The sequence below is a fragment of the Leguminivora glycinivorella genome, chromosome 2 (assembly GCF_023078275.1).
Source record: "Leguminivora glycinivorella isolate SPB_JAAS2020 chromosome 2, LegGlyc_1.1, whole genome shotgun sequence".
Taxonomy (NCBI): Eukaryota; Metazoa; Arthropoda; class Insecta; order Lepidoptera; family Tortricidae; genus Leguminivora; species Leguminivora glycinivorella.
This window is the reverse complement of record NC_062972.1, coordinates 933937-949657: the sequence shown is the minus strand read 5'-3', so window position 1 is coordinate 949657 and position 15721 is coordinate 933937. Positions and strand designations below refer to the sequence as shown.

The following is a 15721-nucleotide window of genomic DNA, read 5'->3' as shown; positions in this document are numbered from 1 at the left end:
CGCAATTGCCAAGCGTCGTAATGCCATACCATTCACGCACAGTCGATAAATTTAGAGAGAAACCGAAGAAGTCCAAAAAACCAAAGAATAAGTCAAAGAAGAAGAAGCCGAAAAAGAAGCATTATGAATCAGAGGAATTCGATTCTTCTGATGATGACAGCCGATCCGAGTCTTCGTCTGAGAGTCTTGAAATCAATTTTACACGAAGAAATAAAGAACATAAGAGAAGACGTGAGGTTCTGACGCCAGTGGTGTCTTACGTGACACAAGATGGATATGTGGTTTATCAGAAAAAGATAAAGAAGGACCGAGCTAAGGACTGGTTGGAAATGGGGAAGAATGAAGATCCTAATGCGCTGGAAAACAAGGATAGTGAAAGCTATGAGGTTGAAGGAAAGGGTGCAGTTCGGAAACGTCGAATTCGTCGTTCGAAACATGGCGATTCTGACGAATGAGTGAAGCTCGACTTTATATACTAAGGCTTATTTTCCATTAAGGCAGAGAAAACAGGAAAGTTAAGGATATCGAACAATAGTAATCTATTTTTTTTTGTGCTCTGCTGGATTGAAACCATTGCCCTTAGTTGAATCCCGTATGTTTCGTCTCTGTCTTACAAGTCTTATTACTATTTAAGCTATAGTGTACAGTATACATAAAATGGTACTAAATGTAACTTTGTAATATTTGTATAAAGTATAATGGCTACAGATATGTGTGTTTAAATTCTCCTACCCTCATAATAGCATACGCAGATTATCAGTAGAAAAAGATTATAAAATTAAAAATTATAGGTGTTAAGAGTTATCTTCCCATAACCACTTTAAATATTGCGCCCTATATAGGTACTGACGGTCTGGATATGCCACAGTATATTTAATCAAAATGTGGGAAGGCCCTGCAAAGGGACTTTTTCGATCAAAAGTCATTCTGATTCTAATCTCATGTACCTACATAACATAGCTTACATAAGCAGCAATAGTGCCTACAGCTACTATAATACCTAAGTAGTAGTTTAAACGTAAGTGAGCAGATCCTTTGTTCGTTTACATGAATTGTGTTACGGAGAGCCTTTAATTTTTTAGAATTGTGGTTTTTAGCGCAGTCTTTGCTGGTTGAAGTTTAACAACACACCTACAGGTAAATTTTCAATTACTAATTTAGAACGTTTATTACTCGAAATAGAGATAGATAGAGATAGATATATTTATTTGCTTATTATATTTATTATATTTATAAGGCCTAGTTACCCTTCGGGTTGGAAGGTCAGATGGCAGTCGCTTTCGTAAAAACTAGTGCCTACGCCAAATCTTGGGATTAGTTGTCAAAGCGGACCCCAGGCTTCCATGAGCCGTGGCAAATGCCGGGATAACGCAAGGAGGATGATGATGATATTTATTTGCTTCCAGTAGATATAAAATGTACATTAAAATGGTAACATGGACCCTAGCAGGGTATTGTAAAAGCAGTTACAAACTTAAAACTAGGCTACAGTATAATATTAGTAAAAAAGTATAATTAATACTTACATTTCTGGTTTTCAGACTATGTTTCCAACACTTCTTGCTATCACAGCGACGGCGGCAGTCTTCACCAGTGCTCAGCAGTGGCCACTATTTCAGCAGAATTTCGCTAATTTGCCAGAAACTCCATATTACCCGTTCCAAGGTCAGCCATATCCTCCAGGCATGCTACCGTATGGGCAATCGTGGATGCAACCAACCCCAGAAACACCATCCTGGCCGTTTAGACCAGGGTATGCTTACGGTCCGCCTGGTCATAGGGCTCCTTTATTTTTCACTTCGTAGATTAGACATTCACACAATTTCATAAGATCAAAACAGAACTGACAGTTGATGTTTGAAAATAAATTATTTATTTTGTGAAGAAAAATACAGCTGATGGCTGTCATCGTGTCTATGATTATTGTCTATGGTGGTTACTAATATGTTGCCAGATAATTGAAAAACTGTTTTTTTGTACAAAATTTGTAACGATACTTTACCGAAGTCTGTTAAAATGAGATGTTTACTTTTTCTATTATCTGTCAAGCCATTTCCGCCAGTATAAAAAAATGTCATAATTTTAAATAATTGGCGCGAGTGTTTATCATCGTATAGAAAAATTGAATTGCGCTCCTTTTTCTAGTGACAAAGTGGTTCGACTGGCTATATTTACCATTTGACGTTTTTAAAGCCGTGGAGGATAACAAAATTATATTATTAATAAGTTTAGTTGTAGATTAATTTATTGGAGTCTTAGGCCCGCAACAGACAGTCTGAAAAATTCATAATCTGAAAAAAGATTTGTATGCAAACTGACACTGACAGATCTGTCAGTGTCAGTTTGAACTGTCAGTTTGCATACAAATCTTTTTTAAGATTATGAATTTTTCAGACTGTCTGTGGCGTGCCTTAATTGCTATGTTGTGTTTCTATTCTGTCAAGCCATTTCCGTTACTATAAAGAAACGAGAAATTTAAAAAATGTATTTCTTATAATAATTAAATCTCGATATCTTAAGACCTGTTTATTGTATTGAAATAAAAAAAGATTTTTGTATTTTAGCTTTTCTTTGATTTTGAGACCTCAATTTTGGTAAAAATACCTACTCTGGCGCAGGTACTTTCTAGGTAAAAATGATACCATCGCAATCGCATCTACATTTTAAATCTAGTTTTGGTTATCAAAAGGAATTATAAAGAAGCTGCAGCAAGCTCAAACGAATTCCGTCTTCCCCAAGTCTTCCCATAAATGGACTTCTTTTTACAGAAAGTGTGGGTGTTTCAGAATAATTAAAACATTCAAGATTTTTACTAATTACAATGGCAACACAATTACCCTGAAACGTCAAGTCAATGTCAAAATAATCAAATCAAGACAAATAGACCAAAAATACGTGTCGGCTGTCGCATTACTCGTACCGATTACATTATCCGTGTATTCTGTGTTTTTTGTGTATTATGAAGTGTTTTTACCAAATCCATAACAATAGTGGCCTCTGACAATGCAGGGATACGTTCCCAGGCTACACAATTTCTCTTACCGCGCGTTCTGTGTGTGAAAAACGAAGTCATGTTCTAGTGCCGTGTTTCAAAGTTTAGGGAAAAAACATGGATGTGTCTCTAGATAAGGATTGGAAGAACAAGGTTGGATTCCAAATCAACTTCAAATCGGATTCTGAAGAAGATCCGTAAGTGTGGTTTTTGATTTATTTGAGTGGTTTAGGTTAAATCATTAATGATACGCAGTTATCAGTTGGAGAGTTTTATGGGTTGCTAATAGTCTAATGGAGAGATTACACGGCCAAGTTTAGAGTGGTCTTTACGGCTACAATTAACTTCGATGGAATGTGTAGTATTTATTTCTGGTTATTGTTGTGTAGGTTTTTTATGTGTAGTGTTTTTATTTTGATTGTCTGTTTTTACGAAGATTTTTTAAGTTTTGATGCACAAGAGTTTCATCATACACTGTTGTAAATATAATAAAATTGGCCTGTTCTTTTTAGGTCAACTTTTTAGGTTTATGTAAACTTCAAACACATTTTTGAAAAACACAATGAACCAATTCATAACTTACAATCAATTTCTCTCTGCCTGTTCTGCTCTCGGCCTGTTATTAAAGGTTGTTATTGTGAAAAATGCTTATATTTTAATACAAATTTACTTTCAAAGAAAGTCTTAAAACTAGACTTATGTCAAACATTGTGAGGGTGTTGTCCATGTGGTATCAATGAAATTAAATTATAGCCTGTTAAATCAATAAGTCCACAAATTATGAAAGTTTTAATCAGTGTTTCTTATAAGAATTAATATTTATTGTAGGTTTAAAAAATATATATTTATAATTTTGGCTATACACCATAGCAAATACAGTTTCATCTATCAGTCTGTCAGTATCTGCCAAAATCCAAAACTTTAGGACACTATTCTTAATTTTTTTTACCATAAGAAAGAAGGCAAAGGATCTTGACCCACAACACAAGCCTTCTTGAGGTTACCGCGGGACCTGGTCAATCCGTGTAAAAATGTCCTATTATATTTATTTATTTATAGAAATACCCCCTTATACATAATCTAGCCGATAATGTTTGTTTGTCCCTTTCCAACATATTGGTGTGATAGAAAGAAACTTTATCAGCTTGATAACTGTAGTGTATGTTTATGAATATAGGGAATAGACTATTAGGACCTCTGGCACTGGTATTACAGTGACCATCAGATCTATTGGTGTGGTCAAGGTGGTAATTATAGCGTGAATTGTGTGTCTGTATTGTCTTAATATGTATGTACGCCGGTAAAGGTAGAGTTTGGTGATACTACTAGAGTAGCAAATATAATCTTAAATTATATGTATATATGTAATAGAGGAGGCCTTTGCCAGGAGGCAAACTGAGTTAGAGGACTTAATTTAAAAACTAAAGAACAGTTATAAACATAAAAACCCAATATGAAACTTAACTTTAATGCCAAAAATGAGAATTCAAACTTAAAACTCAGTAACAAAGGCTATTTTAATTTAATTTTTTAATATGTAATCCATTGTCCACATGCATGAATAATAAATCATGTCAATTCACACCTCTGGGTAATTATTCCATGTAACAGAGTTATGTAAGTGACCAATTATTTGCATATTTCTTTATTTATGGTACAAATTTAAATATCAATATGTCTAAGTATTAACCTCTAGCGACCCACCATACAAAAATTTTGCTAATCACATTTGAAACAATACATAACATAACAATTGTACTAGAAAACAGGGCTGAATTTCTTTTGTTTAAAAATCAAACGAATCAAAACAAAAGCAACTCAATTCTATTTCACGTAGATTCAAATTTCATCGTAGGTATTTTGTCCTAGTATTAGGATATCGAACCCCAGGAGGTTAAAAATAAGTTTCTTTAGAGAAAAATTAATACAGTACAATCTTGATAGGCTGGCACTGGCACTTTCATGGTCCGAAACGTCCAGTAATCTGGAACTAAAACAGAGATGCAAGTGATAATTGCAAGTGCAAATTTACCATCTATGAGTTTGACTCACTTTAAAATGGTCGAATGTTTTCTGAATTCATTATTTTAGCTCAGTCTTTTTATACAACATACATAAAAAAGTATATGTATGGAGAATGGCTCTAATTCCCAGTAATCCGAATTTTCCACTAATCCGGCACCTCCATGTCAGCAACAGTGCTAGATTATCGAGATTGTACTGTACTTCAGTGCATCATAAATAAATAAACATGCAATGAACTGGTCACACATTACAGTTACGTGGAACTCTGTCAAGGCGATAAGGCATGTTCAGATATTTTTGCGCTTCCCGGCCGCTCAGATATCTCGGGGAAGTGTACAAATGTATTGCATCTATAAAAAGCTTAACAGCTATTAATGGAGATACGTTATCACAATCGCCCATCAGCTGATAAGAGCAGAGCAAATTGTAATCTGATAGCAGTATGGAAGTTAGTCGTAAATGGTTATTAGTTACGCTGCGGTTTTTATAGCTTTGTTTATGCTCTATACTATATAAAACACATATTGTAACTTTAAAAAGTAATACAGTCATTGTGCTAATTTGCCACTTCGATGCACTAGTTAATTGATCTGAAAAGTATGCTTTAAATCTCAACCTCTTAACATCGACAACAAGAAAAGAATTTGTGATTTTTTGTGAACTTTTTTAAGTTTTCAAGTGGACAGCCATCATTTAAACGTCTGAAATTGTATTTTTAAATTAAAAATGTTTGATGAAGCTATACAGTTTGTTTCTAGTGTAAGGATATCCCGGTCCATACCTGTGCCTATACTGCCTATATCGGGAAATCGCGTTGCAAGAGTTCCGTACACTACAAGAAGGGCTTAAGCGCCTCCTTTTTAGTAGGAACTTAAGTCATTTTTGCGAATAATCGATATTTTGAACCAAACGAAACAGAAATAAGTTTATATGTAATATTTAAACGCGCTCACACAATTTCAAGAGATTTGGTAGCTCCTTGCAGCGGCAGTGAGTGAAATTCGTAATTTGAGTTTTTTTCTTTTAAGTCCGACTTACGCTTTACTGTAGATTTCTAATAGGTTTTCCTGTAATCTATAAATTGAAAACTATCTCGTGTATTTTTTTTTAATTTTACGCTTAGTAGTTTCGGAGATAAGGGGGGGGGGGGGTAATTTTCTTAAATTACTTTACTAAAAATTATTAAAAAAAATATTTTTGAAATACTTATAAAAAGCTCTTTCATTTGATATGTAGCACAATATAGTTCTAGAAACTTTGATTTTTAATTTTCACTTTTACCCCCCAAAAGTAGTCCCTATAATTGAATTTTCTTAATTTAAATTACTTGTCCGTCTTCGGGTCACAGGTTTACATATGTGTGCCAAATTTCAAGTTAATCGGTTCGGTAGTTTCGGAGAAAATTGGCTGTGACAACGGACAGACAGACACACGAGTGATTCCTATAAGGGTTCCGTTTTTCCTTTTGAGGTACGGAACCCTAAAAAATGGTAGCCTCACAAAGGCTTGTGTTGTTTGCAATCAGATGATATTAAACATGTTGTTTACCTTTGTTTTATGGTGTGCAATAAAGAATAAATATCTGTGATCATCACATAATTAGATGCCCTTACCGGAACTGAACCTAGGGCCATTGGCTTTACATTACAGGCAGGGTTACTTTATTATCCCTAGGCCAGATCGGCCATCATTATAATATGTAGATGTGCAAAGATTTACAGGCTGTGTCTGACTTGCGTGCGAATAGCGTCAGGGGCGGCTCACTCCGCGATCCTTTCGCCGCGCTACAAGTACATGCCGGCGGCCGTGAGTTCGCGGCCCATTCAGTGGCGACGACCTTCGCGCGGCGCAATAGAATTCAATGTCGTCTGCACGCGTGCGGTCCGTTTGTTAATGTAGGTAAGAATTTAGAATGGCGGCGTTTTGTGAACATCAAAGGAGTGAGCCTTCTGTACTTGTACTATTATATATTCTGTGATAGCGTGTGTATCGATAGACCCGGACCGACAGGGTCTTGAACCCTTTTTTTTTTTTTTAATAAGGGCATAAATATAAGGGCCATAATCGGTAGCAACACACTTTCAATTCCTCCGGTTTTGCAGAGGTGTTCGTGGGCAGTGACCATCATATAATTTTTTTCTAGTCTATTTTTGTATCTCACTGCTGGGCAAAGGCCTTTCTCCTCTTGCTCCGGCCAGTTGCTGCAAAGTGCGTCGGGGTCATTCCGCCACTTCTTTTGTCTGCCCTGCCCCGGCCCCCCGGCTAATCGATGATGTCCAATCAGTAGCCAATTTTTCCCACCGATCAGCGTGCGTAGCCGAATGGCATTTCTCCGACGCGAAACGAAAACACGCTGCGAAAGTAGTCTGGCTCTGTAGCGCCAATGCGCAACTGAGATAGAGATAGATATCTACGAAAGTTTCGTTTCGTGAGCGTTAGTGCCATTCGGCTCTACCCTGGATGCACTCGGCAGACTGGGCAGACATAAAATAAGGGTTCCTGTTGTACCTTTTTGGTACGGAACCCTAAAATATACGCGTGCCAACGGCGGCGCGTTATCATAGGCGGGCGGTGTGCACCCTTAGATGAAGTGGATAATCAGCCTTAGATTTACATAATGGATGACCAACCTTATCAATCTTATCATTCATCATTGTTGATAAAGATGACTTGCTAAAACGGGCATTGCTACCACTGTTGAAAGGTTGATGCAACTTTAGCCATTATTAGTGAGTTTGATATGAACCCGATTCCGCGTCGATGTTTGGGGAAACCGTAACAATAGTGTCATCCTGGTAAATGTTTGTGAGCACCTCTGGCGCTTCTATATATCTCATCTTATCGCGACTGTACCACAGTATAATAAAGAGTACTATCGTACAGTATGGCCACTCCTCCCCGCTTGCCAAAAACGCGACGCAACAGTCGACCTGTCATATTTCACTCATACAAGCGTAGTACGCGTTCACCTACACGAACTTAGACTGTGTGCTAGGAACGCGTCTCTTTCATATATTTGATCGCTAGTAATCCGAGATGTGACTGTACTGAGCCCCAGTGGTCACTGGGCGCAACATCAAATGTGTCGCTTAACTTCAAACTCGGGTAAATCCATTCTGTTAAAGTTGATTCTTTTTCAGATTGTATATATTTTTATACATAATCATCCTTAAAGCAAAATGGATTTACCCGAGTTTGAAGTTAAGCGACACAAATTGTTATGATAATTTTCATAATTTACCTCCTCAATTTAAATTTGCTTCTTTGGGCAAACTCTAAAGGTAGCATAATAAAAGCGGTCGTGACTTGACACGTTTTACCGTAAATACCGGTTAGAATAACACTGTTTGCTAATTAGTTTGGCGTCTGCCACTTATTCACGTTAAAACTCAAAGCTAACATATTACGATACATCAAAACGGTGGCTAACATATTTTATAATCGTAGAAAGAGACAAAAAGTAGCCTATGTCACTAAATTCATAAGTTAGACACTGCTCGGACTCAGGTAGTACCCTATTTTATGGCTAAAGGGGCTAGTTAGAGCGAGATAGTGTAATTTTAAATTTTAACCCGCTAATGGCGCTAATATTAACCATTGTCACTTTCTGATTTTGCGAACTTAAATTCAGATGCGAAACGTAGTATTTGGTATTACATTCATTCACAAGCATAACGTCGTAGTTACTTATACACTTTTCACAAAGACGTGTGCATATTTTACTAAACTGGTGGACTTTACTGCAATGTATGGAAAATGGTGGATATGAAAACTATGCTTTATTTTTTACAAGAATTCAAGGTCTATATGTACATGTACCTAGGTATAAATCAGGAAATCTGACTTTTTGGGCCTCGAGTCTGATACAGGTAATTCAATATTTATTTTATTACATTTATGTGAATAAGACGTTGTGCTATTGTTGTAAATTATTACTTTTACATTATTTCGGTGGACAATCGACCATTTAATCGATCATTTATGCATTTAAAAGTTTTAAGACCTTTGTTTTTATTAGATTAAATTGATAAAACAATAATGTTGTCCTCGTCCATATTGCTGTAAATCCTCAAATATGAAATAAGTTCAGAAGGAAAACACTGTATTTGGGGTAGTTTATTTAGTTTTTGTCTAAAATATGTAGTTTTTATTACTGATTGATGTGTCAAATACTATTAAATAATAATGCTAAAATTTAAAATCATTTATTCGTGAACACAAACAAGACAAAGAACACATCCAACCTTAAAATAAAACAGTACTTAACACTACTCCCATGCGAAAATTCATCCGCAACGCAGGCTTCGTCATGTGGCCACAAATCCAAATCAACAACATGCTTCGTCAAACAAACCAATGATGATATCCGCAACAGGCTTCGTCACACATAAAATAATAACTTTAAGCTAAATGAAACCGTCCCGAATCGTACCCGGTTCAAATGTCCCCATCACACCGGCAGCGTTACCACGCTGAATAGCCAATGAGATCTGTTGGACCAGGTACGATCCGGACCGAGGGTCACATCCCTTGTCCCTTAAATGCTAAATAATGCTAAATATATTTACTTTAATGTTAACTACTATCACAAAACTGGCACTAAAACCTCGTTTGTATCGTTTGTTGTTGTTCGAAATACTTAGCAAGACCGATTTTGACACAAAATGGGCTTTCCTGTAAAATTACTAAAATGAAAATTGCAGTGTTATATGCCTTTTAGGTACGGAGTTATTGTCTTAAACGTCGATTAATAATAAATTATAATTTAAAATTGTATTATTTCATTTTAGAGTGAGTTGTTATCCACTTTTCAAATCATTAAGACTTCTAACATTACCTTCATTATACATACTTGAAGTGGCTCTCTTTGTAAAAAGAAATCCTGACTTGTTTATTTATGTAACACAGAAACGTAGGCTACCTATACGTCCTCAATATGAGGGTCAGTTGTATATTCCACTCATGAAAACAGCATTAATGCGAAATAGCTTCTTTGGAATGGCACCCAGGATATTCAATAAAATACCGTCTGAAATAAGAAACCTTCAATTTCATCAATTTAAAAAGCAATTGGTTGCATATTTAATTGAAAAACGTTTTTACTCCATTAAAGAGTTCTTAGATGCCGCCTAATTGTAAATAATATGAATATGAACTAATTATAAATGTATTTTTTTTTTTTTTTTATGAAACCTGAATATAATTACACTTTATTTAAAATTAATAATTATGATATTTAAAGAATAATTTTTATATAAGCAAGTGACTTGATTTTATGACATGCATGCATTAATATTTCTATGCCGTATGTGGCAGGATGTGCTGATCAAAAATGTATTACCAACCTACAATGTACCACATTCTAAGAAATAAAATATTTGATTGATTGATTGATTGATTCATCAGAAATCCACCAGAAAACAAAACGAAAAAAAATTGTCCAATTCCGGAACTAGTTCCGGAATTCCGGAATTGAAGTCCAATCTCGAAAACCAGTTCCGGAATTGAAAATCGTCCGATATTGCAAGCCCTATATGTCACTCTCCATCCCTTCAACTATCTCCACTTAAAAAATCACGTCAATTCGTCGCTCCGTTTTGCCGTGAAAGACGGACAAACAAACAGACACACACACTTTCCCATTTATAATATTAGTATGGATTTGTTAAACTAGGTTCCGCTTGCTACTGTGTCTACATATAATTTTTTTTAAATAAATACAGTCAGTCCTATATTCAACCCTTTAAGGGACTGATTATCAGTTCGGCGGACGCCATAACAGCCCGTCAAATATTGAGATTGAAAGTCAGAAAGTCGGTTCATAACATAACGCATCGATCGTAGGTACAGTCAACCAATTTGAATCCTAGGCTACTGTAGAACCTTTTCACAGTCAACGTCAAAAGTAACTTCTATGGCCAATAAAGCACGGTGTCAATAAGACAGGGTTCTAGAGTGGCCTATGATTCAAATTTGTTGAACGTACCTACTCCGTAAAGTGCACAATTGGTGCTGCCGGCTAATTTTCTATGTTATAAATATTCTATGTTAAATCTTATGGATGGAGTTAAATTATTACGTAACTCCAACGACCGCCTTAGCATTAATGTTGGTCATATTCATAAGATTACTGTATTTGTGACAACTGTCTCACTCCTTCACGCACGTTGCCAATAGCTGCTATCAGTAAGGTCAATGGATAAGGACAGCGCTGATGGCCTAGCGGTACGAGCGTGCGACTTTCGATCCGGAGGTCGGGGGTTCGAACCCCGGCTCGTACCAGTGAGTTTTTCGGAACTTATGTGCTTATTTGATATTTGCCAGTCGCTTTTCGGTGAAGGAAAACATAGTGAGGAAACCGGACTATCCCAATAAGGCCTAGTTACCCTCCGGGTTGGAAGGTCAGATGGCAGTAGCTTTCGTAAAACTGGTGCCTACGCCAAATTGGGATTAGTTGTCAAAGCGGACCCCAGGCTCCCATGAGCAGTGGCAAATGCCGGGATAACGCATGGAGGATGATGAAGGTCAATACGGATAAGTGTGCCATAAGGTGAAGTCTGTCACAGGAGGTTTTGCGATTTCAATTTTCATTCTTTTGCTACTTGCTACTCATAATTAGTCATAAACGTATTTAATTCTCAATGAAATCTGGGGGTTTGAAATATTTAAGTACGCGTACTTGCTCGCACGCTTACGCGTACTTGATAGCTATCACCCACTATACACCGTGTTTCACTTAACACTAAAAAACTGAAAACAGTTTGTTCAGAATCGAGAGTAGAATCGATTGAGCTATATCTTGATGGGGGTAATATTTTTATTTAAATTAGTATTATTATGAAATAAAACTATGGAAACGGATTAAATCGCGTATAATGAATTTAAAATACATCCCGACGTTTCGAACTCTTTACAGCGTTCGTGGTCAACGGGTGACTGAGGAAAAATTAAAATGTGCAAAAGCTACCCACTTACAAGAAATATTAACGAACCATGACCACAAATAATATAGATTTCTAAGGCAGGTTCACACACTATTAATAAAGCTAGTTATACAATATTCAAAAAATTTTACCATTACTCTGTTAAAAAATAATTAACCAATTAATCTACACAAAATTGACAAAGAAACAAACTGCAAATGTCCACCACCATACAACACAAATGCCTCACAGCCTTCGTCGTGCTTGTTCCATTATCAGATGTACTACTGGATCCCAAGCCGGTGGTAAAGTAAAGCCATCCTCTCTATTAAAGTTTGGATATTTCTTAGTATTATTAGTTATTTTTTACGTGCCCATTCTATTGTACTCGTAATACAACATTGTGTATATCGCATTGCTAGAGGTTGTTTACCTTTTTCAGTATTTAGGGGTATTAATACTGGCTGGTTACTTGGACGATTATTTTTTCCGCTACTAGTTTGACGTTGTTTGTCAGTTTAATCTTAATGTTTATCATAAGTCATAACAAATTGAACTCGTACCTAATTACAACCTTGTCATTTTGAATATTGGGTTTAAATTTGCTTACTGCAGTTACTGCGATTACCTGTCCAATTTGAAGTTTACTGTGATAAAGCTTTAAAGTGTTTTACAGTGACATCTTAGCTGTCTATTGGTAAACCTTATGTCGTTGCAGTAACGTACACAAATAAATAGTCTTATGGTTTATGATGGTAGTTAGCAATTATTTTATTGAGTGTAGAGCTAAAAGTCAAGTAGAGCTGTACAGAAAATTAAAATTCAATTAAAAAAAAAGTAACGATCAGATTAAAAGATGAATACTCTAGATGAGTTTAAAAAAATAAAAATCAGTTGGGGTGTCTGAGGTTTTGAGTGATACCGGAAACAGGTTGTATACCTAGTTACTCAAAAAAATGGTGCCAGAAATGTAGATTAGGTTAGAATCCCTATCCAGACAAAATACTCACACGGCACAGAAATCTTATATGTCACAGAGTCGGTTTAGGCGACGACGAGTGAAGCGAGGAGGAGCGTGTTAGGTTGACAGTAAGTAAACCAGAAAACCCTTTTTAATGCAAAAAACATAAGTGACTTATTCTGCGCATTAACATTATGCCAAATGTATTATTCTTCCTAAGAAAATTGTGCGAAATGACAGAATGCCAAGTCAATAGAATGCGAAGCAATTTTCGACAAAACAATCGATTATACGACTGTATACCATTTACCATTATGCCATTGTATTACTCTGCTTTAAATAATTCTGCAAAATGACAGTATGCCAAGAAATGTATGCAAAAAGTCATTCTGCCAAGCGTTGTTATGCGAAGGTAAAATATGATTAAAAAAATTATGCCAGATAATGGTAATCCGAAATCTGGTCATTGATTAAACAATTTTAACTATAAAACTCCCGTGAGACTCATGCATATTTAAAAATATTTTAAGCGGGTTACTCACGTATTAAGTCGATATAGCGTTCGACATGTTTCGGTTCAATATATGTGAGTAACCCGCTTAAAATATTTTTAAATATTGATTAAACAGGCCAAATGTGAAGGCCGGACACATTTCCCCTTATGACACACTTAACAATATGCACCTCACTTGGTGGTCGCTATCGGATGTAAGAAGCGCCTGGCATCCGTTGGCTCGTTGGGTGGACGACATTCGAAAAACTGCGGGGCACTTCTGGATGAGATTAGCCCAGGACCGGGATAAGTGGCGTACACGAAGGGATGCCTATGCTCAGCAGTGGGCGATTAATGGCTGAAATGATGAAGGTGATGATGACATTACTTGAAATCGCGCTTGATCTAGAGGTATATGGCTTCGCGCGCGAGAACTCAAGTTCTAAACCGCCAGAACTTTATGTATAAAGTTTGGTTTGAATCCATTTCTTTCTATAGCATTGGGTTTGTATAAGCACGAAAGAGAGGCGAGATAGCAATGTGACTCGTGATTAGTATAGTACGATGCGAGTACTACGAGTAGGTCTTTATTTACACTATGTTGTGAAATTTGTGAATTACGGTTGACCGTGACCCTGCGGACTTAACATTGATGGTTACGGACAATCATGATTTGAATATTTTGTACCAGCACTTGTACTGTTAACAAAAAATCACCTAATTGTCAAAAATATAAGGTTTGCTTTTGTAGTTAAGTACCTACGGACATGTAGATACTATAGCAATTTGCTGGCAATTTTGTGGGGACATTAAACTCCAGCATTTTCATTTCCAATTATGTTTTTATCAACTTGATACCTCATACCTCCGCGCTTAAAAGGTTTGGACAGACAGACATACAAATAGACGGACAACAAAGTAATCCTAGAAAGGTTCCATTTTTATACCCTTTCGAGCCGAAGGATGGAACCCTAAAAACCACACCGCTCTGTGGGTACCTATCCATTCCACCCACCTACTTACCATCAGTTACCATTAGGTATAGTCTTTCTTGGTAATGATTTATGTGTAATTGGTCAATAACCATTAGCGTGCCAATGTCAACATAACAAGTGCTACCTGCCTAAGACTATCCACACACAGGCGACGCATGTCCTAAGACGCGGAACAGACGTCAGCGCCGCGCCGCCCGAGTGTAATTAAAAATACGTCTCCTCACTCCTCAGCGACGCGTCGCTTGAGGCGCCTCTTACGTCCTTCCTATACAAAATGTACTGAGGAGACTTTTTTTTTAAATCACACTCTGGCGGCGGCGGCGGCGTGGCGCTGACGGCCGTTCCGCGTCTTACGACGTGCGTCGCCGGATTGTGGGTTGCCGCTAACCAATCTAGCCTAACCTAACTATCCATAGTCTATTTTAATGGCATTGGCATACAATGTAAACAAACCAAAACACGTGACTCCGTCATTCCGCTAAAGAAATACACTCCTACAACTTTTTGTATCTTTATTTTATATCATAGGCTAAGCGTACCACCGTTATACCAATGTTTATATATTTAATACTAGCTTTTTCCCGCGGCTTCGCTCGCGTTAGAAAGAGAAAAAAGTACCCTATGTCACTCTCCATCCCTTCAACTATCTCCACTTAAAAAATCACGTCAATTCGTCACTCCGTTTTGCCGTGAAAGACGAACAAACAGGCACACACACTTTCCCATTTATAATATTAGTATGGATTTAAGGCATTAAATGGATATCGTATGCTCATGTAAATTTACCGAGTAGGTACTTAAGATATCATCTAATCTAATTGACCTACGTACGATTTATGATTAGTAGGTTACTGGGACCAATCCGTTGTTCTATGATATCGTAAATTACTACTACATACAAGTTTTCCTACTATACTAAAGTCCAAACACCTGTGAGACATTTCACTACAGTGACATTGACACTTCATCATCCTCCTTGCGTTACCCCGGCATTTGCCACGGCTCATGGGAGCCTGGGGTCCGCTTTGGCAACTAATCCCAAGATTTGGCGTAGGCACTAGTTTTACAAAAGCGACTGCCATCTGACCTTTCAACCTGAAGGGTAACTAGGCATTATTGGAATCACTCCGATTTCCTCACGACATTGACACTTGACTCTGATAATTCCGGGTTTATTTTTGGGTTGATAAGTAACATCGTTACTCAGCGTCTATATTTCCTTGTTAAACAGGCAATGAACGGCGAATTGTCACTGTCAGGCGACAATAATCATTTTTGTGAAATAGGCCACTGTATAATGTTTACGGATTTTGACAGTATTCGGATGAAAGA

General features: G+C 36.9%; 1 protein-coding gene across 1 annotated transcript in view; it reads left to right on the top strand.

Moving 5' to 3' along the window:
• Window positions 1-2885: 2885 nt before the first annotated feature.
• LOC125240465 (mitogen-activated protein kinase kinase kinase 4) overlaps window positions 2886-15721 on the top strand; it is a 55491-nt gene continuing 42655 nt past the window's right edge. Inside the window, 1 exon segment of the mRNA XM_048148360.1 lies at window positions 2886-3189. Coding sequence (XP_048004317.1) covers window positions 3110-3189 — 80 coding nt within the window. The 5' untranslated portion in view covers window positions 2886-3109.